Source organism: Plecotus auritus (assembly GCF_963455305.1).
Source record: "Plecotus auritus genome assembly, chromosome: 7".
NCBI lineage: Eukaryota > Metazoa > Chordata > Mammalia > Chiroptera > Vespertilionidae > Plecotus > Plecotus auritus.
The window spans coordinates 131,524,741-131,552,130 of NC_137774.1; the positions used below are offsets into that span (position 1 = coordinate 131,524,741).

General features: G+C 37.9%; 1 protein-coding gene across 4 annotated transcripts in view; it reads right to left on the bottom strand.

Moving 5' to 3' along the window:
* ATG10 (autophagy related 10) overlaps positions 1 to 27,390 on the bottom strand; it is a 219,309-nt gene that overhangs the window by 175,084 nt on the left and 16,835 nt on the right. For 2 of the 4 annotated variants that reach the window (XM_080681962.1, XM_080681961.1), the window contains 2 exons: positions 23,811 to 23,859; positions 22,200 to 22,319 (listed from right to left, as the gene is read on the bottom strand). In XM_080681962.1, the coding sequence (XP_080538088.1) occupies positions 22,200 to 22,307 (108 nt within the window). In that variant the 5' untranslated portion in view covers positions 22,308 to 22,319; positions 23,811 to 23,859. The remainder of the gene's footprint in view (positions 1 to 22,199; positions 22,320 to 23,810; positions 23,860 to 27,390) is intronic. The other 2 variants (XM_080681960.1, XM_080681963.1) reach the window with 1 other exon arrangement.

Sequence of the window (27,390 nt, forward strand, 5' to 3'; positions counted from 1 at the left end):
CATCAACATTCAAATTCAAGCCTGTTTCCATAGTACCTATTTGTTTCAAAGTATGTATTTGCCACCTTCAATATTTCATCCCCCATAATTTGTGTTAGTACTTCTTTACAGAGAACTGACATTCTTCCCAGCATTTCTCTTTAGGAATTCTAACCATGCTGGAATTTGGCAGTTTCTAATGTGAGTGGATTCATCGATCTGAAATACCGGTTTGATATCATAATAATCTGGATTAATGTTGTCTTTATGTCATCTGACACATCATCAATATGTTTAGAAGGAATATTTGGGTGTGACACCTTTTCCATCTCTTCTGCTTGATTGGCCTCTCTTCTTAGAGTGGCTGGTCAAACGAGGGCTTCTATCCTGTGTGAGGCAGTCCGGCTTCAGCCTTTAATGCTGTGAACTTGTAACCGGTCTATTTAGTTTAATCTAAATAAACTGAAAAGCTTATTGTTGGAACCAATCTCAAAAAAGAGTTTTGGGGCTTTTTTTTTTTTTTCTGTTGCTTTTGCAAAACTTAAAAATGTTCCTGCCCAGAATGAGTTTTTGTGGTGAGGTGCCAGTGCAATTTGCTCGGTACCTTGTCTTCATCTGATAACTTTTCCTGCCAGTAAGGCTATTTAAGGCTGAGAGAGAAAAAGTTACTGAAGACACACATCCAAGTTTGAAATGATTCTCATTTTATTACCTAATTTGTGACTTCAATTTTTTTGATACTGTGTTAGCCTGTAAAACTAATGGCTTCCCAGCTTTAATGAAAAGTTATCCATTAAGATAAAAAAGTAAGTACGATATCTGTAAAATGTAAATCTTTTTAAAATATAAATAACTAATGGATCCTATAGGCTTTTAAAACTACATAAAATCTATTACAGGAGTGGGTAATCTTCTGTGGTCACAGAAATATTTTAAAAACAAATTTCATGAAAATTCAAACAATTAACCATTGATTTTTTTCTGTTTATTCCAAAAATTAAAACTTTGAAATAACCACAAAATATATATAATGTATACACTGGAGTACGATTAAAAATATTTTGACAAATTTACGTTCTGAAGCTAGAAAGCTTTTTAATGAGTCAACTTCATTAAAGTATATTCAAGTATTACTTGATTTCTAAAAATACATATTTTTTAATTTTCAAAAACAATAATTCACTGCAAAATTCTGTCAATAATATGACTTTGGTTAATTGTTAACACAAAAGCAGAAACTAAGTACATAAATCAAGAAATAACAAAATCAATGTTTTATTTCACAATACAGTACCAGAAAATGGTAATGAAAGTAATAAAAATAATCATGTATAAGTTCTAAGTCAGAAAAATGGTAAAATAATGATGATGATAATGAACATTGCAAACAAAATTGAAATTAAAATACAAATATTTTACACACATTAAAAAACAAAAATTTAAAAGCTGGCAGCAATCCAAATATCCATAAAAAATGAATAGGTGAGTAAAATAAATCAGATATGTACAATGGAATATTATTCACCCTTAAAAAGGAAGGAAATTCTGATGTGCTACAATATGATAAACCTTGAAGAATTATGCTAAGTGAAATATTCTGGTTAGAAAAAAATATTATATGAGGTACCTAGAGTAGTCAAGTTCATAGGAACAGAAAGTAGAATGGTGGTTGCCTGGGAATTGGAGGAAGGGGGCAAAGAAGTTGTCTCATGGTTAAAGAGTTCCAGTTTACTAAGATGAAAATGTTCTGGAGAAAGATGCTGGTGATGGTTGTATAATAATGTGAATGTACTTAATACTACTGAAATGTACTGCTGAACCGAACCACTTAAAAATGAGTAAATATGGTAAATTTTGTCATGTATTTTTTATCATTATTTTAAAAAATATTTAATTTAAAAGGTTAAATGATACATTTTATGTTTTATAGATAACATAACATATATTACATAATTTTAAAAATTCATTTACTCATGACAAAATATTACAAATATGTAATCAGACACACAAGGATGCTTGGCCAAAGTACAGCCAAAATGAATAGTAAATTTAGGGAGTTCATATAGGGAGCCATTCAAATAGTGCTAAAATATCATGTCCACTACTATGTACTCCTGAATGGCTATTCAGAACACTGTTAATGAGCTATAACCATTGGTATCTTGAACTCACCTATAGCCTATTCATGGCACAGCAATAATTCCTGAATAGCAATTAGGAAGCTCTGATCTAGTATTCAATCTCCAGCTTTTTTCTCTCTGATCAGCTTTTTTCTCTCTTCCAAGATTAGGATATTCTTGGACAATCCTCTGGGTAAGTCTCATCCTAACTCAACCAGGGCTTGGGACTTCTGCTTCTTGAATGCTATGCACAGTATCTCCCTTTCAGCATATTCCACCCTCTTGAGCACAACTCACAGCATGGCTAAGAAAAAGTTAATGCATCATAAGTAGGCTTAAGAGAAGCAGTATCCTGAGCAAGGTGAATTATATGACCTTCTAAGTCTAAAACTCTATTTCCATGACTCATGAACGCTTTTATTACTCAAGGTTACATAACACATAAATCTCAACTTTATATTCTGATTGCTGGTCCAAGTATCAGCAATGAATAAAATGCATACCAAAGAGGCATGCCTTGTAGTACACTAAGATACACTAAATAAAACTGAGAAGTAAATGCAATTTGTCATTGATGCGCCCCCATTTCTACCTCTGCTTTGTTGTCAAAGCCCACATAATGTCCCACAGCAGTCCAAAATTCCTAGCCCATCCAAATTGCCCCAAGGAACATAATTCATCTTTCTCTTTTCCTCCACTTAAAACACTGCCCTAATTTTTAAAATCTCAATTTGGCAATAGCCCACCTCCATTTGGTCACGCTTTTCTGATTTTCTTATGAGGAGTAAAGCTGAACCTAAATGGGAGTCAACACCAACTCCCATTCAGTGGTCACTAGAGCATATGGGCCTGCCTGTAATGGGAAACACAGAATCTCTCCACTTCAGGTTCTACTGTCCAGAGCCTTACTTCATTACCTATTCAATGTATTAAATTGTCTTGTTAGGGTACTGGAATTATAAATGATGATCTTTTCTCTTTGTTCAAATTTTAATATCTAATGTATTGGGGTAAAGGGATATAAATCAGCATTTCAAAATCTCATCCTAAACCAAATGCTTTTCAAACCATCTGTGGTAAAAGATCAGGATTTTTACTTCCAATCTGTTATACACATACATTTATGGGGGGGGGGGGGGGGGAGACACTAAAAATGAATTGCTAGAAAAAATAAAAACTCAAAACATACAAAATACAAGCCCCAACTTTAAAAAATTAAAGAAACTGCCCTAACTGGTTTGGCTCAGTGGACAGAGTATCGGCCTATGAACTGAAAGGTCCCAGGTTCGATTCCGGTCAAGGGCATGTGCCTTGATTGCAGGCACATCCCCAGTGGGGGGTGTGCAGAAGGCAGCTGATCGATGTTTCTCTCTCATCGATGTTTCTGACTCTCTATCCCTCTCCCTTCCTCTCTGTAAAAAATCAATAAAATATATTTTTTTAAAAATTAAAGAAACTTATTTTTTAGAGCAGTTTTAGGTTCACAGTAAAGCTGAGAGAAAGGTCCAGAGATTTCCTGTATACCATCTTCCCCCAACATGCATAGCCTCCCCCTAATCAGTATCAATTTTTCAAATTATATTTGACAGATATAAAATTACTCTGTCAAATTACTTACAAGTTTCTTAGCATTCATTTTCAATTTCTGTACTTATTTCCTTGCACTGGTACCATTCTATGTGACCAGGCCACATTTTGAATAGTTCTGCCTCTCTCATCTCAACACAAATACCCACCTCCAGTCTGTCATCAGTCAATCCCATCCATAAAGAAGCAGGAAGATATAGAATAGCATATGCTATGGTTACTGAAAAAGTCACATGGGATACATACACATCTGCCATCTATAGATTTCTAATTCATAGAAGCTGATCCTTTTTCATAAGCTATTCACCAATCTAATACACCTTCAGGTTTAGGAGAGTAACAAGATCCAGGAGTCTCATATATGCCCTTCACTTTGAAATCTCTCGTTTTTTTTTTAGGGTAGTTAAAACCCCTATTCTGGTACTTGATTATTTACATAATAAAGATCCATTTAAATGCACAAGAACTACACCCTCCTGAAGCCAGCAGGAGGTGAACAGGAAGATCTGAGAACAAACTTTTCTGTATGTGTGCAAAGCATGTCTCCCTTGTGCAATCGCTTTACAAATAAGAAATAAACACTGCTTTATAACACTTGGAAGAAAAGGTTTATGGCTTTGACTGTTTTCCATTACTGGGAAATTTACATGCTGAAAAGTAGCAAAAACCAGTGCAAAAGAATAAACAGTGGGAGCACTTCAAGGGCTTGTTTCTTTCAAAAATCAGGAGTAAAATTGGGTTTTATTAGCTGTTTCATTAAGTTTTACTTTGAAGAAAAACAAACAGTGAAAGCATATGTGCAACATCTGATGAAAAAAGGATTTCATTCTAAACAGTCTCTGTACAAAACTCATTAATGTAACATTAAATGTGAAGACTTGTCTAGCATTTTAAGGATAATTTCACTCATTTTAGTTTATTTATAATTTCTGACACAGTTTATTTAACATATTCTAATCTTTAAATCACCATGTGTACTAAACTAATATATTAAATCTGTCTTTTCAATGGCATTTTGCAATAAATATCTACAGCAGCTGTTAAAGGCAATTAGCATATGAAGTTTGCATCAAATGTAACACCTAATATAGAAAGATAATACAGCTGGATATTGATAACTTGAAAATTTCATGAAAACAGGTCAGTTCTTCTTAATCAGATGCCTGACACTACAAGTATATTTTTGTAGAAAAGTCTAAATATATGTGTTATTATATCCAATATCTGAAATCTAAGCATCTAATATACTGTGCAAATTATTAAATAAAAGTAAACATGTTTTCCCTTAAAGTAATTTTAAATATGCTGGATATTCATCATCTCCCACTGGAAGAACTTACTCAATTTCTATTTTTCCATTTCAAGACAAGATGTTGATAAGTAACTAAAATTTATTAGTTACCTAGTTGAGGAAGAAATACATATGTTCCAGTTCAATTGTATTGGCTACATAATAGTGTAGGCCTCTGGAATGCAGCAGATTAAATTTCAGCTTCTAACTAAATGGATGAATTCAATATTAAACTAAAGGTTAGGTATTAAGATGGTAGTTTTTGGAAGCAGACACACCTCGATTTCAATCTTGACCCTGCCTCTTACATAAAGACTGTAACCTTGGACAAGTCACTTACTTTCTCTAAGCCTACATGCCTTATCTGAATTAGAAATAATAATAGCTAAATCATAGGGATACTGTATAAAACAAATTAAATGAGATATTATATATAAATAACAGGATAGTAATGGTGCTTTGACTTAGACTCCCCTTTAAAAAAAAACAATTACTCATTTTAATCACAGTAATATAGCACATAATTTAAAAAGTCAAATGCCACTAAAATGCATATATACTGTACATACCCAAAATCAGCAGTCCCTTTCTTACCCTTTTCCATACTCTGCTCGGCCTACCCAGAGGCATCCACTTGCAACTTCCCTTATTATATTTCCTGGCATTCATCTCCAAATCCCATACATTTTATATATACAGCTTTCTCCTAAAACATCAAATTTAGATATTATCTACTCATTATATAGATGATATATATTCAAATTCAGTGTGACCCCCAAATTAAAACAACAGGATCATTTAAAAAATGACGTCTGTTGGCAAGATTTTTTAAAGGAAAGAAATGGGGGGAAAAATAGATACAGAGGCAAAGAAGCATTGAACAGACTGTCAAACTACAGCGGGAAGGCAGGGGAGGTTGGGGGGGGGGCGGGCTGTAAGAGATCAACCGAAGGACTTGTGCACAAGCATATAAGCATAACTAATGGATACAAGACACTGGGGAGGGGGGGCAGGTAAAGGCATGTACTGGGGGCAAGGGGAGGCCGGGGGGAGGTCAATGGGGGGGGGGAAGGAGACATATGTACTACTATTTGTAATACTTCAAACAATAAAAAAAAAAGAATAAACAAAACCTTCTAACAAGAAAAAAAAAATGACGTCTGTTAAACTCACATTGAAAAGAACATATAGGAGAAACCATCTCTCTCTTAGGAGCCTATGTATAGTCCAAGTCAATGGTAACCTGTTGACTCAGGGGTCTCTATTCCTCAGAGTATAAATATGAAATGGTTTTATTTTTTCCAGTAACTGCACTTAACTCTCCTGTGTGGAATCTCCTTTCCCACATGGGTAAGTGTGGCAGACTGCGTGCATTAATCTCAATTTTTTCCCTATATTCCTTTTGGTAGTACCTTCCCACACTGACTCTGAGCTTGGCCCCTATGAAAAACTCAAGTAGAGGTCCCAAGAAGTGCTTGAGTATTCCTACCTTCTTTCTTTGGACCCTTGCCACTGCCATGAGAACATGCTCAGGCCAGCCTGTTGGAACACAGAACCAAGCCAGATCATCCCAGCTGAGGCCATCTTAGTTCAGTCAGCTCCCAGACAACCCTCAGCCAATTGTAGATGCATAAGCAAGCCCTGCAGGCATCAACCGACCCTGTCACACATCAGCAGAATGGGTCCAGCCAATTTGTAGGCTTCTGAGAATTAATAAATGGTTGTTGTTTCAAACCACAAACTTTGGTAATGGTTTATTATGCTAACTGATCCTTAAACAAGCTGATTCCAGTCTATAGCTTTTTAGAACTTTATCCTTCAGATAATTAAGACTCAATCTTATTATTATTGTTGTTATTTTTAAGACTTCAGACTCAAAATCAATTTGAAGCTCTTTCCTCCCTGTAGTTCAACCCCCATTCTCTGCAGTTTGGAATGGAGAAATGAAGCAGGGCCTTGCTCAGGAAAACTTCCTGTCACTCACTACTTTTTCCAGAAATGACTTGAGAACTGGAAGTGGGAAGGAGGGTCATCCAGTTGCTTAACAGGGTGCAGTCATAGCCTTCTCTTTGTTTGCTGTTGCTTCTCTGGCTCACATGAACTGGGCATCAATGTCCCTGCATCTGGCAGGCATGCAGCTGCTAGCTCCCTCCTGGAGTGATCTTAAGGGCTCTTCAGAGGATCATGCAGTTAATACACCCCCTGGAATATTTATCTGGTCTATGCAGTCAACATCCACCCTCTACAACTACCGAGGTCCCTTTACCTCTTGGCTAACAGCCTTCTTGAAAAGGACAATGGAAAAATAGGTCATGCCTAGCTACTCTCTGAAGTGAGAGTATTAAATAGATTAAACAGTGTCCTCTGCCCCCAATATCACTCTCATCTTTGTTTAGTCCTGCTCCAGCAGAAAGGGCAGATCAGCAAGTCCAGTGCTAAGCAAATGCTCAACTAGGCAATGAAATGACCTCCCTGCTGACTTGAAGGCACCCATACTCTTTACTATTGCTTCTTTGGAGAAGGAAGGGAGGCTTGGGGGGTGGGGGGTGGGGGCGGGAATAGTTTCTCATTACTAACTCTGCATTTCTCTGTTGAGTCTTATTCTCATATTGGGGTGGGGTGAAGGATCCCAGTCCTTCAGGAATAGTTCCTCAGAACAGTCTCCTCTTCGCAGGCAGGTTACTGGCCCCGGTGGCTACTAGATTATTCATAGCAATCCAAATATAGAAAAGTAGTTACTTAGAGTCTTTTGTCCCCAGCTTGGGGCTTTAGCTAAAATTCTAGAACAAGATAAAAAGGTCCCACTCAACACACTGTTACATGATTATTTTAAAATCTAAAGTCTGCATTAAATTCTACTATACTGCATATCATTATAGAAAAATTCCATTTTTACAGAAATACCAGTTTTATTAAAAAGACTTCCCTGAAGAGGTTATTTGAATGCTACTTATTAACTTTTTATGTAAATTTTATGATATTTTCATAAATCCTAGCTCATTAATTAAGGGATAGAAGAGGAACACTGAGTTTTTTAAAAATTTCTCATATTTTTCCAAATAAAACTTTTTGTTCAATAAAATTCTCCAGAAAAATTGTGAGTTTTTTTCTGAAAAAAATCAGATATTCAGTCATTCGTGTAACAAATATTTGTGTACCTACCTTACACCCAGTGATATTCTAATTGCTTTGGGCATATCAATAAACAAAATAAGCCCTGGCTGGGTGGCTCCGTTGGTTGGAGCATCATCCCATGCAACAAAAGGTTGCTGGTTCAATTCCCAGTCAAGACACATACCTAGGATGCAGGTTCAAGCCCCAGTCAAGGCATGTATGTTAGGCGACCGATCAATGTTTCTCTCTCCCTCCCTCCCTCCCTCTCTTTCTAAAAAATCCATGAGAACATATCATCGAGTGAGGATTAAAAAAAAAAATACTTGTCCTTATAAATTAAGAAGAAAAAAAAGAGACAGTAAGAAATAAACAGAATAAATAAGTAAATTAAAGAACATCTTAGAGATGAATAGTAGTATGAGAAACATAAAAAGTAGTGAGGCTAGAATTGCTGAATAGGATGGTCAGGAGACCCCAATATGAAGGTGACATATGAGCAAAAACATGAAGGATGTGGGGAGCAGAAGAGGGGTTAGTCATATCAGAAAGAATAGTGTTCTAGACAGCAGAAAGGCCAGCCAATTCAGAGGCCCCGGGCAGGAGTGTTTGTCTGGTAAGTTTGAAGAACAGCAAGGAAGTCAGTGTGCCTGGTCAATTGTGAAGGAAATGAAAGGAAACTAAAGGTGAATAAGAGTTGATGATGGTTTGCACCAGGGTGGTAGCAAGGGAAATGATGAGAAATGGTCTGATTCTGGATATTATGAGGTGGAGGAAACAGGATGTCTGAATGGATTGGGTGTAAGCTGTGAGATAAGTAGAGAAGTTAAGGATAACTCCAGTAGCTTGAACAACTGGAAAAACGGAGTTTCTCTGTCTGTTGAGAGAAGGTTAATTTGGATGGAGTTGGGTAAGCATCTTTGGGAGGGGGGAGATTAGGAATTCAATTTTGGACTTGTTGACTTTAGGATCTAAGTGGGGACATCAAAGTAGAAATGTCAAATAAGAACTTGACCTTATGAGTCTGGAATTTGAGAAGTCTGGGCAGGGGATATACAATTGGGAGTAATTGGCATTTGATAGAATTTAAATGATGACACCACAGTCCAGAGAATAGCTAGAGAAGAGAATAAGACATAGGACAGCCTGGGCACTAGTATTATGAGGTTGTGGGGGCAAAATAAAACAGCAAAAGAGACTGAAAAGGAGTGAAGAGTAATATAGGCGGTAAACTAAGAGAATGAGGACACCAAATGAAGGAAGTATATATATATATATATATATATATATATATATATATATATATATATATATTTTTTTTTTTTTAAAGAATGGTCAATCCTGTCAAACATGACTAAAAGATCAAAGTTACCAATGAACTTAATAGTAGTAGCAATAAAACTACTGTTGTTAACGTTTTATTGAATATTAGGATATGGCTATTAATTAGCACATAGAAAAATATAAACATGTTAAAACAATTTTAATCCTCTTATACATTACATAATGTATAATGTAATTACATTTACTATTTAATGAAAATTTATCTATAACAACTAGGTTTTTAAAAACTAGTTAATGACCACTTATTTCAAACAATATATTATACAATGAAATAAAATACAATAAAATGTATTTACAAAAATAAAAAGCCTGCCAGAACTCCTTGAAGTTTATATAATTTTAATTCAATTAAGCAAATGCATATAAAGGGCTCACTATGCTAAGCACCAAGGACTTAAAAGCAAGGATATAGAAACAAAATTCCCTATGGTAAAGGAGCTTTCAGACTATTATGGGGAATCAGACAAGTACACTGATAATCACTATATAGAATTGTGCAGTCAATTTTATAAACATACAGAGGAATGCATCTAAGCCAAACTTGGGGTCAGGGTTGCCTATCTGAAGGATAAATTTAATCTTCAAAAAAATATGTAGTGATTATGGGCAAAAGACTCAATCATACAAATGAAGGTTCCAACTAAATAATAAACATATTAAAAGGTACACAAATAAACTAGTTTTCAGGAAAATACAAATTAAAATCATTATGTGGCTTCAGTAGGAAGGACTTTAAATCTTCCTCTCCAAAAAACAACCATTTCAGGGATCTGGCAATCTACCAAAGCCAAATAGCATATTAAGAAGCACTTATTCATAAAACACTGTTGAAATTCGGGTAAGAACAGTGGGAGTCTGTGGCTCTGCTGACTGGGGCCACTGCCATCCTTCTCTGGTGGTCAGGGCGGGGGCTCTCCCTGGACCACAGGCTGGGACACCTTCATGGCCAGACAGGCTCAATTGATCTGGAGCCCAACGTGAAAATATGCTGTCCAGCAGCAGTGCCAGTAGCAAGTCTGAGGAAGCCATCTCTGTTGGGTCAAGCAACGGACCTGCAACAAAACCAGACACTTAAAAGTGAGATCCTGGAAGTGAGAGGTCCACAGAGAGGCTTCACCTCTGCAAACAACCCTGGCTGCCTTCCACGCACATGCATTGGGGAAACCATCCTGTCCTCATATCCTGGGTGGTGACCCATGCAGAGAGGACATGGCAGGGCAGACTAGAAGAAACCTGTCTGAACTTTGAATGTACATAATGGAATTGAGAGTGAATATGGAATTAATATGTTAAATACAGTTATATTACTTTACCCATTCACTTTGGCAGTAATTATACATTGAGTTGTTGAAAGTAATGATTTTTATTTCAAAAGTGAATACTAAATATTTACTTAATGCTTAGATTCTTTGTTAAAATTTAGTGATGATTTTAAGGTTTACCAAAAGCAATAGACATTTCCCACTGGTTTCTTAGGTATAATGTTGCTTTATGTGAGTAACAAATACATTTGGTGGTTTGAAATATTTAATTTTTCCTTAATTTTTATTCTTTTTCCTTTAGCTTATTTTTTTTACATATCCCTGTATTAGTAATCCTTTTTAGAGAGGTTGTGAGTATGTTGCTGCTACTAGTTTTTGAATAATGTATATTCATTTAAGCTACCTACTGTGAGTTAATGAAATATCATTTCTGGACCCAAATGTCACTAGATAAAGATTAAATATATTGTATTCATATAGTCTCTTGATTAGACTAACGTAGTTTTGTGGGGTTTTTTTGTTTTTTTTTTTTTAGTTTATCTTTGGAAATTAGGAGAAAAATGCACTTAGAGCAGCATGCTGTGTTTTTGTAATAAACATTGAGTCATAGTCAGTTACACTAGATTTTTCATTCATAATTTATTGTGTTATGATATGATTTGTCTTAAGCATATGCAAATCTTAAGCAATCATCACAAGAAGAACAGGTTGTGTCACCTGTAAATTTAATATTTTAATGCCATTTTTAAAGATTATCAAGAGTATCAAAGAAAGGAAAGCTATAATACTTTATAAATTTATACATTAAAATTTAAATAATGATAGTAATTATGTACTTTTAACAACTAAAAGCACATTCCTGCCTAACAGTAATATTTGGGGACAGGCTGACAGGATGTTTTCAAAAAGCCTTGTAGGAAGTTTTTTCCACTGGTGAGTTTATCAAGCCCAGAATCTGACCCTCAGTATCAGATAGACTGGAATGGATCTGTCTCTCAGAGAAAGATCCACATCAAGCAATGACAAAGGAGATATCTACATAGATATATATCAGAATCCAATTACTAATTTATACTAACTGTAAATAGAATTGTCAAATGAACTGGAATGCTCCTGTCATCCTGATGATTCATTTTTGTTTTGTAGATGGGCAAATCACAATACTGTGAGCACAGAATGAGTACAAATTCTCATGAGTAGTTGCATGGATAAAATATTTAATGGCATAATCTAAGAGTGGCATCATACATCTTGCTCTGCAGTAGGCACAGTCTTATCATTGAGGCCAAGTTGTTTAAAATTTGTAGGGTAAGAATCTCCCTCTTTAAATAGTGTAATAGACACTGCTCCATTACAATGTTTCCTTCACTCATTTTTTTAAAGTTTTTTAAAATATGTTTTTTTATTTCAGAGAGGAAGGAAGAGGGAGAGAAACATCAATGATGGGAGAGAATCATTGATCAGCTGCCTTCTGCATGCCCCACAATGGGGATTGAGCCCACAACCTGGGCATGTGCCCTAACAGGGAATCGAACTGCGACCTCCTGGTTCATAGGTCAAAGCTCAACCACTGAGCCATACCCACCAGGCTTCTTAAATTTTAATGACTGACTACTCTCTCTTTGGTTGCCATCAGATTGCAGTCTAATCTTGTAGACTGGGAAGCCATTTTCTCTCTCTCTCTCTCTCTCTCTCTCTCTCTCTCTCTCTCTCTCTCTCTCTCTTTCCCGGGTAATTTGCCTAAATGTTCTGACCTATTATGAGTTAATATTATGCTTGCACTTAGAAAATGCTTATTTCCAAAGCCTAAGAGAAGGCCTCCAACTACAGACATTATGATCGTGAATGTTTGTGAAAATGGGAAAAAATCACACTAACCTAGTACCATTGTGGTTGTTTTGCTGAATTTCCCTCATATGTAAGCTTTCATTTTTAGGTATTCTTAATTAGATAAGCAAGTGTTGCTATATTTCTCAATTGGGATTTCAATGGTTGTTCTTTTAAATTATAAATTGGGAGGGAAATTACATATCTACAATGTTGTCCTCTCTTTTATGTACACAATACCTGTTCACTTTTAAAATTTATTTTGCTAGGTATATTTTGTAACTGATTACCTAAGTGAATTGTCTTAGTACTTCTACTACTTTTTAAAATAATTCTTTGGTGCTTTCCATGTCATCTGACATAATGAAAATATGGTTTCTTTTTCAATATTTATATTCGTCAGATTGGATTAGTTATAATTTCTAAAACAAATTGAATGCTACAGCAGCAATTGCATGTATTTTTGTTTTGCAGCATCTTTTTATGCCCATGACACTCATATAAGTATATATAGGGCAGACATATTTTCTTCATTCTGTATCAAGATAACTGAAATAAATAAACTTAGGCACCAACATAACAACTGACTTGGCCAAATTTAATCGAGGACTGGAGCAAGAACCCAGGTCTTTGGACTGCTACAGTCCCGTATTTCCATATACTCCTTATTTTTTCCTAAACAACAGATTTTACACAAAGTTTAATTATATAAGCAATCTCATAGATTTGAGTTCTGTTGACCTCAAGCTCCACATGATCAAAACTGAACTTAGCATCTTTCAACCTCCTATTAGTTGAGTTCTTTGTTTTACTAAAGGGCTCCACCATCCTTCTGGATCAGGCCATAAAACTGAAGGCTTTTACTCCTCTCTCCTCGATACTTAGACCTAATGGATCATTCTATCAGTTTATTCACCTTTAAAAATCTTTCCAATTGGCTTACCTCTGCATCCTCTGCCCTATTTTCCCATTGCCATTGTCTTGGTTCATGCCATTATTTCTGCTTTCTGTCTCTAATCTTGCCTTCTGCCAATCTACCTTCCCTCCTGCCAAAGCAATCTTATAAAATGCAATTCCAATCCATTATAGCCTGGTTAAAATCCTACAGTGATTCTCCGTTATTTCAGGATATAGTTCACGTTCCTTAGCTAAGCATACACAGCTCATGACTAAAAATGATGTACTCTTTTGAGTCTGGCTTCTGTCTCTCAAAATTACATTTATGCATAGCTTTATAAATGATTGGTCAGAAGCTATGCTTAAACATCTAGAGCCAGAAAAAAATACTGAAAAAACAAAAACAAAAAAAGCCTGGTCCTTAATCCTAGATAGAGATGCAGTCCTCCTCCTCACTTCTTTATCTTACCATTAATATTTTTTCTTTTTTTTAATTTTTTTATTGTTTAAAGTATTATATATATTAGTACATATATCTTCTTTTTCCCCCCATTGACCTTCCCCTAGCCTCCCCTACCCCCTGTCACATGCCCTCATCCCATCCCCCCAGTGTCTTGAGTCCATTGGTGTGCTTATATGCATGCATACAAGTCCTTTGGTTGATCTCTTTCCCCCCCTCCCCAACACTCCCCAGCCTTCCCGCTGTAATTTGACAGTCTGTTCGGTGCTTCACTGCCTCTGTATCTATCTTTTTATTCATCAGGTTATAATGTTCTTTATTTTCCATAAATGAGTGACATCATGTGGTATTTTTCTTCCATTGCCTGGCTTATCACTTAACATAATGCCCTCCAGGTCCATCCATGCTGCTGCAAATGGTAAAACTTCCTTCTTTTTTATAGCAGCGTAGTATTCCATTGTGTAGATGTACCACAGTTTTTTGATCCACTCATCTGCTGATGGGCACTTGGGCTGTTTCCAAATCTTAGCTATGGTGAGTTGTGCTGCTATGAACATAGGGGTGCATATATCCTTTCTGATTCGTGTTTCTAGTTTCTTGGGATATATTCCTAGAAGTAGGATTACTGGGTCCAATGGGAGCTCCATTTTCAGTTTTTTGAGGAAACTCCATACTGTTCTCCACAGCGGCTGCACCAGTCTGCATTCCCACCAGCAGTGCACAAGGGTTCCTTTTTCTCCGCATCCTCGCCAGCACTTGTCGTTTGTTGATTTGTTGATGACTGCCATTCTGACAGGTGTGAGATGGTACCGCATTTTCGTTTTGATTTGCATCTCTCGGATAATTAGTGACTTTGAGCATGTTTTCATGTGTCTCTTGGCCTTCCTTCTGTCTTCCTTTGAAAAGATTCTATTTAGGTCCTTTGCCCATTTTTTTATTGGATCATTTATCTTCCTTTTATTAAGTTGTATAAGTTCCCTGTAGATGCTAGAGATTAAACCTTTATCAGTGATAACATTGGCAAATATGTTCTCCCATACAGTGGGCTTTCTTGTTGTTTTGTTGATGGTTTCTTTTGCTGTGCAAAAGCTTTTTATTTTGATGTAGTCCCATTTGTTTATTTTCTCTTTAGCTTTCATTGCCCTAGGAGCAGTATCAGTGAAGAAATTGCTTCGGCATATGTCTGACATTTCTCTGCCTGTGGATTCCTCTAGTATTTTTATGGTTTCCTGTCTTATGTTTAAGTCCTTTATACATTTTGAGTTTATTTTTGTGAATGGTGTAAGTTGGTGGTCTAGTTTCATTTTTTTGCATGTACCTGTCCAATTTTCCCAACACCATTTATTGAAGAGACTGTCTTGACTCCATTGTATGTTCATGCCTCCTTTGTCAAATATTAATTGAGCATAGTGGTTTGGGTCGATATCTGGATTCTCTATTCTATTCCATTGATCTATATGTCTGTTCTTGTGCCAGTACCAGGCTGTTTTGAGAACAGTGGCTTTGTAATATAGCTTGAAATCTGGTATTGAGGTCCCACCTACTTTGTTCTTCTCTCTCAGGATTGCTGTGGCTATTCGGGGTCTTTTTTTACCATTAATTTTTTAAGGAAATTGAATCAGTTGTCCTTTAGATTTCTAGATTTTTCTATTTGCTTCCTGTGGTGACAATTAACTGGGTCCTGCATCACTTAAGTTCCTTAATTGATTCTATTCAGGTTCAATGTTTTGGGCAAGAATACTTCATAGATTACTTGCTCTGTGATTCATGCTATAAAACTTCAGAAAGTATATAATATCTGGACACCCTGTTTCTAGTAACTCCAAGATTGAGCACGAGGTTCAGGTGATGATAGCTCAAGCCCTCCTCTGCAACCTTTCATTTAATGGTTCCATCCACTGATTATTGTTGCCTACTTCATTTCACTAGGGATAGAAAAGTGGTGTTTTTTTAAAATTCTATCATCTTTCCTATGTTTTATCAGATAAAACTCTTAAAAAAAGACTTTTTAAAATCAAATTAGGCTATTTATTTGGTTACCATGTACATGTAAGAAAGACAAGAAAAATGATCATTTCTTTCTTTCTAACAATTTTCAGAACAAGGAGTTGATGTCCTACATACTTCCAATGATGTTCAATGAGTTAGGTTTGGAGACTATTCTAGTTCTCTCTCTCTCACTCATGGATTTTTTAAGATAGTATATATATATGTTCTATATATCTATATATAAAAGTTAGGAGGTTAAAACCTCCTATTTTGAGGGTGACCCAATATTACATTAATACATTAAAATGGTAGAATCTCTTCATTCCATCTGTCTTTAAGAATAAAGCAAATTCCTGTTTATCTGATGTAGACATGAAATGTCCTGAGACAATGGAATGCACAAGTGACCCTTAAATACCCATTCTCTCCCCTCCCCACCCCCACCCTGAACCTATACTTCTCTGGCTATACACTATTTTTATTAGATCAAGTAATGTGTTTCAAACAATTGCATTCACTGTTATTCGCCGTCTTCTATTCCCCCTACTTATCATAGAGAATAATACACTACAGACCAGTACAATATATTTGGTTCTAAACAGAATTTCCTATAGTTTTCTAAAAACCTAACTACATTTTCATTTATAGCATTATTCTATAAAAGACACTGAATATTTCAAACAACTAGCTAAAAATTATAACCATAATATGGCTTAAACTGTGCTAAACTCAAAGCAAATCTCATTTAACCTACACAATAACCTCATTAGGTGGGTATTATCGGTATCCCTATCTATATATATAAAAGGCTAAGTGACCATCCAACCATCCGACCGGCCAGTACGTATGATGCGCACTGACCACCAGGGGGCAGACGCTCAATGCAGGAGCTGCTGAGCTGCAGAGACTTGGCAGAGGTGGTTCTCGGGTGACACACCCCAGAACCAGAGAAAAGGGAGCCCAGTCTCCACAGGCCAGGCCGAGGGACCCCACCTGAAGGAGGGAACCCATGCTCTACACAGATGCCCTCCGAGCCCCGGTGCCACCCCACGTGCAGCCGGCCAGTGAAGGGACCTCGGAAGGTTGGCTCCAGGGTGTGTCCGGCCCATCTCTCCCAGGCACCCTCTAATTAATTTCCTTTCAATGTGCACAAATCTGTGCACTGGGCCTCTGGTTTTATAGATTAAAAAAATGACATTTGGAGACAGTAAGTAATTTGTCCAATATCCAGCTAGTAAATGTTAGAGCAGGGATTTGTATCCAGGTACACCTAACTCTGAAGCCCATGCTCTTAACCAAAATCATTAATTTCAGACAGACCATCATGTTAAATAATAGCTCTCAATGAGAGTTTGGAAATATTGGGAGTAAAGGAACAAGAAGAACTGTCCTGCCCAGATGCCAACAGCATCAAGCCCCACTGAAAAATAATGATTTCGAAGTCTTTTCCCATTCTGCATGCCTCCAGCTATAAAAATTAGAGCTGTTTTGACTCCTTTTAGAAACTGCTTTCTTTATAATTTTTTAAAATTATTACATGTTTCATTAATTCACTCTTATCAACTTTACAGGAAAAAAATGATGTTTTGTCTTATCTATAAAGTTGAATTATACCAATTCTCTATTGTTGCAGTTCTTTCTATATTAAAAAATAAAATGAATAGTGCCAAAGTGATTTATGAACAAACCTGAATGTGAGTAGTAATATGTGTACTCTTTAAAGGAGCCTCTCTATATATCGTGATAAACAAGATTCTTTTTAAAAATAACTTCCAGCCCTGACTGGTTTGGCTCAGTGGATAGAGTGTCGGCCTGTGGACTGAGAGGTCCCAGGTTTGATTCCAGTCAAGGGCATGTACCTTGGTCGCGGGCATATCCCCAGTGGGAGGTGTGCAGGAGGCAGGTGGTCGATGTTTCTCTCTCATCGATGTTTCTAACTCTCTATCCCTTTCCCTTCCTCTCTGTAAAAAAATCAATAAAATATATTTTAAAAAATAATAACTTCCAGGGCAGATGAAGGGACTACAAAAGTACGAGGGACCTTTTGGGGTGATGGATATATTCACTTTCTTGACTGTGTCGAAGGTTCACAGGTCTATACATGTCAAAACTTATCCATTATATACTTTAAATATGTTTTCCAATTGTACTTCCATACAGCTATTTTTTTAATAGAAGTCATCAACTTCTATTTAAAAAACAGCCCTCCTTATTATACATTATTAGCCCCCATTATTGTGCACTACTGGCATGTTGGGTTTGGTCCTCACTATGTTTTAAAAATATCTTTTTTAATTATTTGCCAACATTTAAAATTTTAAAAATTTCTCCCCCTCAAATCCTTTTACTTTTTTTGGAAGGTCTGGTAACCCAAGGGCCCAGGTTTCCAATCCAGCAACAGGCCAAGCACTGTGGTCAGCCACAGACCACAGGACTCAGTATCCATGTTGTTGTGTCCCTGGCAGCTTCATCCATTTACTTACCAAGCCTGATCTCTCCGTAGAGTTTTGACTTTGCAATCCTTACCTTAAGGCTACAGCGATCTCCTCCCAATAGGGTCTTGTTTTGTTTTTATGCTATCTATGGGCTCACCCCCACATTAAAAAGAACAATCCTTAATTAAAAGTGCAATTCCTACCCCAAAGGGTAGGAAATTTTCCTAACTTAGCAGACAGTGGCAGCAAACAAGAAGTTATACATAGCCATACCCATCCCTGAAGCAGAGGCCAAAACAAGAATATAAACAAATCCTGGAAACTGGTTTGTGAGGAACTAATTTCAATAAATTTAGTTGAAGAAACTTCTGACAGATATAATTTCCCTCCAGGAGATCTTCCCCCAACACATACACACACACAAATGCAGTCTAGTCCCAGCTCCCTCCCTAACCTTCCTCTCCCTCATTCTGCTAGGTCACAGAAATGGTAACAGGAATCTATGTCATTCTGTCTCCAGCTTAAGATAAAAGAAAAATTCTTCTTTAGGAAACCTGGTGAAAAGAGAAAGTTCCCAAGGAGTAACCACACAAATTATTATATGTCAAAAGGGGTCTTAAACAGGGTGGTTGGGTGAGAAGAGATCAACCAAAGAACTTGTATGCACATATGCATAACCCATGGACACAGACAATAGGGTGGTGAAGGCCTAGGGTTGGGGGTGGGGGTGGGCTAGAAGGGGTCAATAGGGGAAAAAGAGGGACATATGTAATACTTTCAACAACAAAGATAAAAAGACAAAAATGGAACCTTTACTCATTAAATGAATAAACAACCAACAACCAATGATTTTATTTAATTATTATAAATCAGAAGTATTAATATTAAGATCAGGATGACAAAGAGAACTTTTATCACTATTACTTAATATTTTCTAACCAATTCATAAAATAATAGAGAAAAATATTACAAATAAGGCCACAAAAAATTTCACTTGCATATGATCTCACTCTACCTATAAGATTACAGGGAAATCACTGAAAAATTATGAAGACTATGAATTATGAAATCAGTGATTGAATAGTTACTAAATTAATATACAAAAATTAGCAGTTATTTTATCTATATCTATCTATCTATATATATATATACATATATATATATATGTGTGTGTGTATATATATATATATATGCATATATATATATATGTGTGTGTGTATATATATATATATAAAACCCTAATATGCAAATAGACCAAATGACGGAACAACCAAACAACTGAACAACTGGTCGCTATGACATGCGCTGACCACCAGGGGGCACGCGTGGAACATGGCAGGCATCAGCAGCAGGCAGCAGAGTGCGGAACTTGGCAGGCGTCAGCCACAGCAGGATGGTGGAGCAGGTGAGCAGGAACGCCAGACCAAGGTGGGGCTCTCGTCACTGACATCAGGGTGAGCCTCTGGTGGTTACTGAAAATTCTTTGCTCCTGTGCACCACGGTCCCACCCGGCACTCTCACCTGCTGCTGACACAGCCCTCACTCGCACCCACTGCTGGCACCCGGCTCTAGCACTGATCACTTGGCACCATCGGCGGGTGCGAGCGGCAGCTGCTGGCCCTGATAGCCCCCGAGGGCTTTTCCACCTCCCCCTGCTCCTGAGGGGCAATCAGAGCAGCAGCCGCCACTTGTACCACTGACAACTCTGGCCCCTCTTGTACTCGCTGCTGGCGCCAGCCCCAATTGCTCCGTGCCGTCAGCAGGTGCGAGCAGGGCCGATGCCGTCAGCGTGTGGGAGCAGCGGCAGCAGGAGTGGGGCTGCCGGCAGACAGGGGACTAGAGGCTGTGGTGGGAGGGGCTAGGTGGGGGTGCGGAGGATGGGCCGAGACCTGCCCCTGTGCCCACTGCAGCCTCGCAGCCCACAGTTCCTTTCAAGGTGCACGAATTCATGCACTGGGCCCCTAGTAAGCCAATAATAATCATAGAAGAAATATATAATAATAAAAGGGCAATATGCTAATTAGTCCCGACAGCCAAACAACCTTCTGGACGTCATTCCGGACCTCCTTCCAGACTAAGCCACAAAAATGGGGGGCCGAGGTAGAGGTGATTAGGGGCGATCAGGCAGGCAGGTAAGCAGTTAGGGGCGATCAGGCAGGCAGGCAGGCAAGCAGTTAGGGGCGATCAGGCAGGCAGGCAGGCAAGCAGTTAGGGGCGATCAGGCAGGCAGGCAAAGTGGTTAGGGGTGATCAGGTAGGCAGGCAAGTGGTTAGGAGCAATCAGGCAGGCAGGCAGAGTGGTTAGGGATGATCAGGCAGGCCGGCAAGCAGTTAGGCAGGCAGAGGTGGTTAGCGGCTATCAGGCAGGCAGGCAGGCGAGTGGTTAGGGGCAATCAGGCAGGCAGGCAGGCGAGCGGTTAGGGACAATCAGGCAGGCAAGCAGGCGAGCAGTTAGGGGCAATCAGGCAGGCAGGCAGAGTGGTTAGGGATGATAAGGCAGGCAGGCAGAGTGGTTAGGGGTGATGAGGCAGGCAGGCAGGCAAGCAGTTAGGGGCAATCAGGCAGGCAAAGTGGTTAGGGGCGATGAAGCAGGCAGGCAGAGTGGTTAGGGGCGATGAGGCAGGCAGGCAGAGTGGTTAGGGGCGATTAGGCAGGCAGGCAGGCAAGCGGTCAGGAGCCAGTGGTCCCGGATTGCAAGAGGGATGTCCAACTGCCGGTTTAGGCCCAATCCCTGCCTAAACCAGCAGTCGGACATCTCCTGAGGGGTCCCGGATTGTGAGAGGGTGCAGGCTGGGCTGAGGGAACACCTCCTCCCATGCATGAGTTTTGTGCACTGGGCCTCTAGTAATATGAATAAAAATACAAACACAATAGCAAACAAAATTATAAAATAGGAACAAAAATTAATAAAGGGTGCCAGTAAGGTCATGTTATCCTGGAGCAGGAGATGCCCTAGGGGTATCTGTGTGGACTGTCCTGTCCCTCAGATAGTGGAGCTGGACTCTACCATACCTCTGAACCATCCCATGAGCCACCCTGTCAAAACTGAGCTGACATATAACCCAAGAAGAAATTATGGCTTCTCTCCCCAGTGATACTCTAGACCCGATCAAGACCTGCATTTCCCTGGCCTAGTTCTGAATCATAGGGATCAGCTTAAAATGGTTCATGTTTCTCAGAGTGCAGATAGGAACACAGCCATTCTGCAGAAAATCGAGATTCATCACTTTTTCAGATATCAGATAAGGTGTCAAGTAGAGAAAACTTATTCTCTAAGAAAGGGCTTTCAAGGAACTGAAAAAGCGTTTGACAGAGAACCTTACTAACTATATGTGTGAAAATAAATGAGTATATAGACCTTTTGACTATTATTGAATAGAACCAAAAGAATGTTTTGAAATGTGTTTATACTATTAAAAAATTCCCAATTTATCAATAAAAATAAAGAAACAAAACAAAAAAAATCCTAATTAGTACAGTCCTCAATATTTCAGATTTTGTGATTGACTGTGGTTTGGTTTCTGGATTATCTTTTCATTCTCTGGACAAAAATAGTTTCCTAAGAAAATTAATAGTGTAAACAAATGGTTTGAAGTACCACAGAAGCATCTGTTTATATTCAGATAATTAATATGCTAAGCATTCTTATCTATTAAATTAAAGCAAGCCACCTAAAGACTTTTCTAGATAATACTTCATTAGCCTAATTATAATGAGCACATATAGTTGAAATAATACAATGGACATCTGTTTTAAAATATTCTTCAATTTAAGCCCTTTACTAAATCAAGCTAGCTTTCATACATTAGTTTTAATTACTAAGGGTTTACATGAAAAAAAAAAAAAAAGAACTAAAAAAAACTCCATCAAAATGGGAAATAAAATTTTCTGTTCTTACCTTTGAAGTTCTCCATTCCCAACCATCACCTATCTGCTGTGAATGTTTGATGAATTCTGCACAATAATGCTGGAATGTTTTTTCTCCAAAAAATTCATCTTCTTCCATACTAAATGATAACTGCAATATAAAAATTAAGTATTATCTATACAGAAATGGAAAAAATATATAGCTCTTGCTTTATAAGAACTCATCTATAATAATAAAAGCATAATATGCAAATTGACTGAACAGACGAACACAGAACGACCATCCAGACAACCAGGCTATGACATGTACTGGCACCTGGCCAGCCAAGGAGGGTGCTATGCTATTGGTCGGGGGGCCCCGCCATTGCCCCACAATTGCCCTGCAGAGGGAGGCCCAGGCCATCAGCTGGTGTGGCGATCAATCAGAGGGCTCCGCGATCACACCAAGCAGGGTAATCGATCAGGGGGGCTCTGTAATCGATCGCCCTGCAGATGGAGGCTCAGGCCACTGGCCAGCAGGGCAATGGATCAGGGGAGGCTCCGTGATTGCCCCAAAGAGGCAGGCCCAGGCCACCCTCTGCGGGGCAATTGATCTGGGGGGCTCCTCGATTGCCCCAAAGAGGGAAGCCCAGGCCACTGACCAGCGGGCTGCAGCAGGTGGGCGAAGCCTCCCTCTGAGGGGTGATCAAGGGACTCCCAGACTATGAGAGGGCGCAGGCTGGGATGAGGGACCCCACCACCACCACCACCACTGAGTGCATGAATTTCCTGCACTGGGGCTCTAGTATTGTAATAAAGGGAGATAAGCCATAAAAATAACCAACCTCCATTCAACCAACTTTGCCATATTTATCAACACAATGTCCATTCCCTCTATAAAAATTACCAATATCTAAAGCATTCTGATCATGAAGCAATCTCTACTCCCCTCAGTTGAGGGTATGTTCACAAACCACATTCTTGTATTATAAATATACTTTAATGAAATGCTACACTTACCAAACCAATAAAATGTAATTTAAAAACAAAGACAACTGTTATTTCTAAGATTTAATGCCTTGGAAAGACTTTATAAAAGTAAATCTTCATTGGAAAAACAGACTACTACTGTACTAGATATGGATAATTCAACTGAAAATTGGTAGTGGGAAAAGCATACAAATCTAGGATTCTATACTCAGATTGCTGCTAAAGTGGCTTAAGTTATTTCATTTAAAGTTAAACTTTCATGTAAACCAAAAAGCTAGAGGATGCATTCTGGGTTCAGCTTAATCAAGAATGAACAATGAATTCTAATCAAGTACCCATACTCAAAGGAAGTGCCTTGGTCATACATAAAAAAATTGGCAAACAAATGTCTTTATATGTTTTAAGTTGAAATGAAATGTTTTAAGTATGCATGTATTTTTAACATAAAAGTAATATTCTTTTTTAATTTAATAAAAGATTCATCAGAATAAAGAAAAATAAAATATTATTGGCCTAAATGAATCTTTACAGAAATTTCTAAATTCTATTCTTCTGTAGCATATAAACATTAAGCAGGAAGTAATTTAAATGTTTCTTAGCATTTTCTTTTATATCAAATTCCTTGCTTATCCATAAATATTTTGCATGTATTATTATTTTTTAATAACTTTACCTTTAATCAACTTCTTGAATTAACTGCTCAACTCTCAATTCTGATAGCACTGGAAAAGAGAATTTCTATTTAAAGTCTATACAATAATGAAGATATGCACAGATTATAGTAGGCAAAAGAAGGATCCCTCACAAAGGAGGGATGGTGTGGGAGTGTGTGTCATGCAAGAGTTTGGACTATTTCCATAGAAAATAAAGAATCAGACCTTAGAGCTAAAAAGGTCAGAATAATAAATCATTGGAGGCTCTGTGGAGGATGATCTGAGGGACACAAGCCTAAAAGCAAGGAGAAGAGTTAAAAGCTGTTGTAGTAAACTGGATGAGAGGTCAAAAGGATCTGAAGCCAGGCAATGAAAGAATTCAGGAAGAATATGCATCTTAAGTTATGGAGAGAAGCCAAGATCAATTTAAGAAATTTGGAAGTCATCTTATAAAAGAGACCAATGCAATCACCCAGCTAGAATGAATATAGCAGATTCTTAATATGGCTTCTGGTGGATCATGAAAGTTTATACTAAATTTTGAATGTATAAGCTCTATATTTTGGTGGAGAAATATTCTACAATTTTCATCAGGTTGTTTAAAGGGTTTTAACCAAAAAGGTAGAAAACTTAATGAATAGTGGGAAGAACAGTAGGTTGAGAAAGAAACCTTCAGAACACCAGCATTTCAGGAACCCATAGAAAAAGAGGAACCAACAAAAGAACTAGAAAATAGAGCCAGGCATTAAGAGGAGATCCTAGCAAGGGCAGTGCCAGGGATCCCAGGGATGAAAGTCTCAACGAAGTAGAGAATAACTAACAAATACTCAACAATGTCAAAACAGAAGAGAGGCCCATTAATAAAGGGAACAAAATAGAGTCACATAAAATGGTAGCAGAGTAAGTGGATGCTGCACGGACAAGCTCCCAGGAACAAACTGAAATTACAACTAAAATACAGAAAAACTTCCTGAATAATCAATGGAAGGCTCGCTGGAGAGAACCCTGATACCCAAGGACTGAAAGTGGAGACTGCATAGAGACTGGTAGGAGGGGTGAAGGTGCGAAAGGGCTGGCTGGGCACCCACAGACAGCAACTGAAGTTCCGAAAAATATCTCAGCTGTGAGGGGCTGCCCCTGAGAACTCTGGGATATAATTCCAAAGCTGGGCCCCCAAGCAGAGAGCACCAGAACTGAGAAGGGTACCCACATAACATCTGACTATGAAAAACAGTGAGGTTGCTGTCTGCCAGGGAGTGATGGCTGGAAATTTAGGCATCCTCTTAAAGGGCCAACACACAAAATTCCCAGTGGAGCCACCCATTTTGTGCTCTAGCAGAGGGAGGGCAGAGTGGACTGGAGTTGTATGAGCAGAAGCCAGGATTTGGGGACTCAGGGGTTAGAGCTCAGAAGGCAGAAACCCCTGGTTTCCTGTGCTGAGATATTCCCTGACACAGTGGAGGACATCTTTCCCACACAGACTTTTGCCTTGCCTGGGGGCAAGACGGTTGATCCACCCTATTGGAAAACACCTTGCCCTGAGGCCACTTAACAGACTAAAAATAATAATTAGCCTCCTGGCAGAAGCAATTGCCCCACCCTGTTGGAAAAAAAAAAAAACAACTCCTGCCAGACCTGAGGACAATTGCCTGGGGGCAATTCAAGTTGGAATCTTATCAGTCTGTAGGCAGAGGCAGTCTCTAGAGGCTTTGAGTCTTTGCCTGGTCTAATTAGAAACAGCATTTGACACTGTCCTGCACTAGAGATTGAGAGGCGTAGAGGATCTACCTATTATATAGTCACAAACCCAAACAGACAGCCAAAATGAAGAGACAAAGAAACAACCCCCAAATGAAAGAACAAGAGAATTCTCCAGAAGAAGAGATAAGTGAAGCAGAGATAAAACATTTATCTGAAACAGAGTTCAGAGTAATGATGGTAAAGATGCTCAACAGCATGAGAAAAGATATAGTAACTATGAAAAAAGAACAGTCAGAAATAAAGAATGACATAGCACAAATAAAAAACACATTGGAAGGAATACACAGCAGATTAGGGGAAGGTAAGGATTGAATCACTGAATTAGAAAACAGGGTTGAAAAAAATCACTCAATCAGAGAACCAAAAAGAAAAAACAATTAAAAAACAGGAGGACAGCTTAAGGGAGCTGTGGGACAACATAAAACATAACAATATTAGAATAGCAAGTGTGCCAGAAGAGGAAGAAAGGGAGAAAAGAATAGAGAATGTGTTTGAAGAAATAACGACAGAAAACTTCACTAACCTAGTAAAGGAAAAAGTCACATAGTTTCAGGAGGCACAGAGAACCCCAAGCAAGAAGAACCCAAACAGGCCCACACCCAGACATCATAATTAAAATGCCAAAAATTAAAGACAGAGAATCTTAAAGGAAGCAAGAGAAAAGCAAACTGTTACCTACAAAGGAGCTCCTATAAGGCTGACACCTGATTTCTCATCAGAAACTCTACAGGCCAGAGGGAATGACATGAAGTACTCAAGGTAATGGAAAGTAAGGATCTGAAACCAAAATCACCATATCCAGCAAAGCTATCATTCAAAATAGAAACCAATATCACTATATCCAGCAAGGCTATCATTCAAAATAGATGGTCAAATAAAGAGCTTCCCAGACAAAAATAAGGCTAAAGGAGTACATCACCACTAAGTCAGCATTACAAGAAATGCTAAAGGGACTGCTGTAATGAGAAGAAGAAACAGAAAGAGAAACCTAGGCATACAGAATTAAAATGGCAATAAATAAGTTACCTATAATAACCCTAAATGTAAATGGATTAAATGCTCCAATAAAAAGTCATACGGTAGCTGAATAGATACTAAAACATGACCCAACTATATGCTGTCTACAAGAGACCCACCTCAGAAAAAAAAAAGACACACACACAGGATATAAGTGAAGGGATGGAAAAAAATTATCCAGGCAAATAGAAAACAAACAAACAAAAAAAGCTGGAATAAGAACACTCACATCTGACAAAATAGACTTCAAAATGAAGGCCATCACAAGAGACAACAAAGGTCACTACATAATACTAAAGGAATCTATCCAACAAGAGGATATAACTCTGGTAAACATATATGCAACCAATATAGGAGCACCTAAATATATATTTTAAAAAAACTTTAATGGAAATATCAACAACAATATGGTCATAGAAGGAGAATTTAACACCCTGCTGACTTCACTGGATAGATCTTCCATACAAAAACTTAACAAGGAAACAGTGACTCTAAAGGACACACTGGATCAGATGGATTTAATTGACATTTATAGAAAATTTCACCCAAAAGCAGCAGGATATACAGTCTTCTCAAGTGTACATGGATCATTCACAAATATAAGCACATGTTAGGACACAAAATAAGAGACCCTCGAGGATATGAAAAAGGACCAACTAGAAATTAAGCATACACTGACTGAAATAAAAAATAACATACAGAGATCCAACAGCAGACTAGAGGATCGCAAGAATCAAGTCAAAGATTTGAAATACAAAGAAGTAAAAAACACTCAACAAGAAAAGCAAAAAGAAAAAAAAAATCCAAAAAGTTGAAGATAGT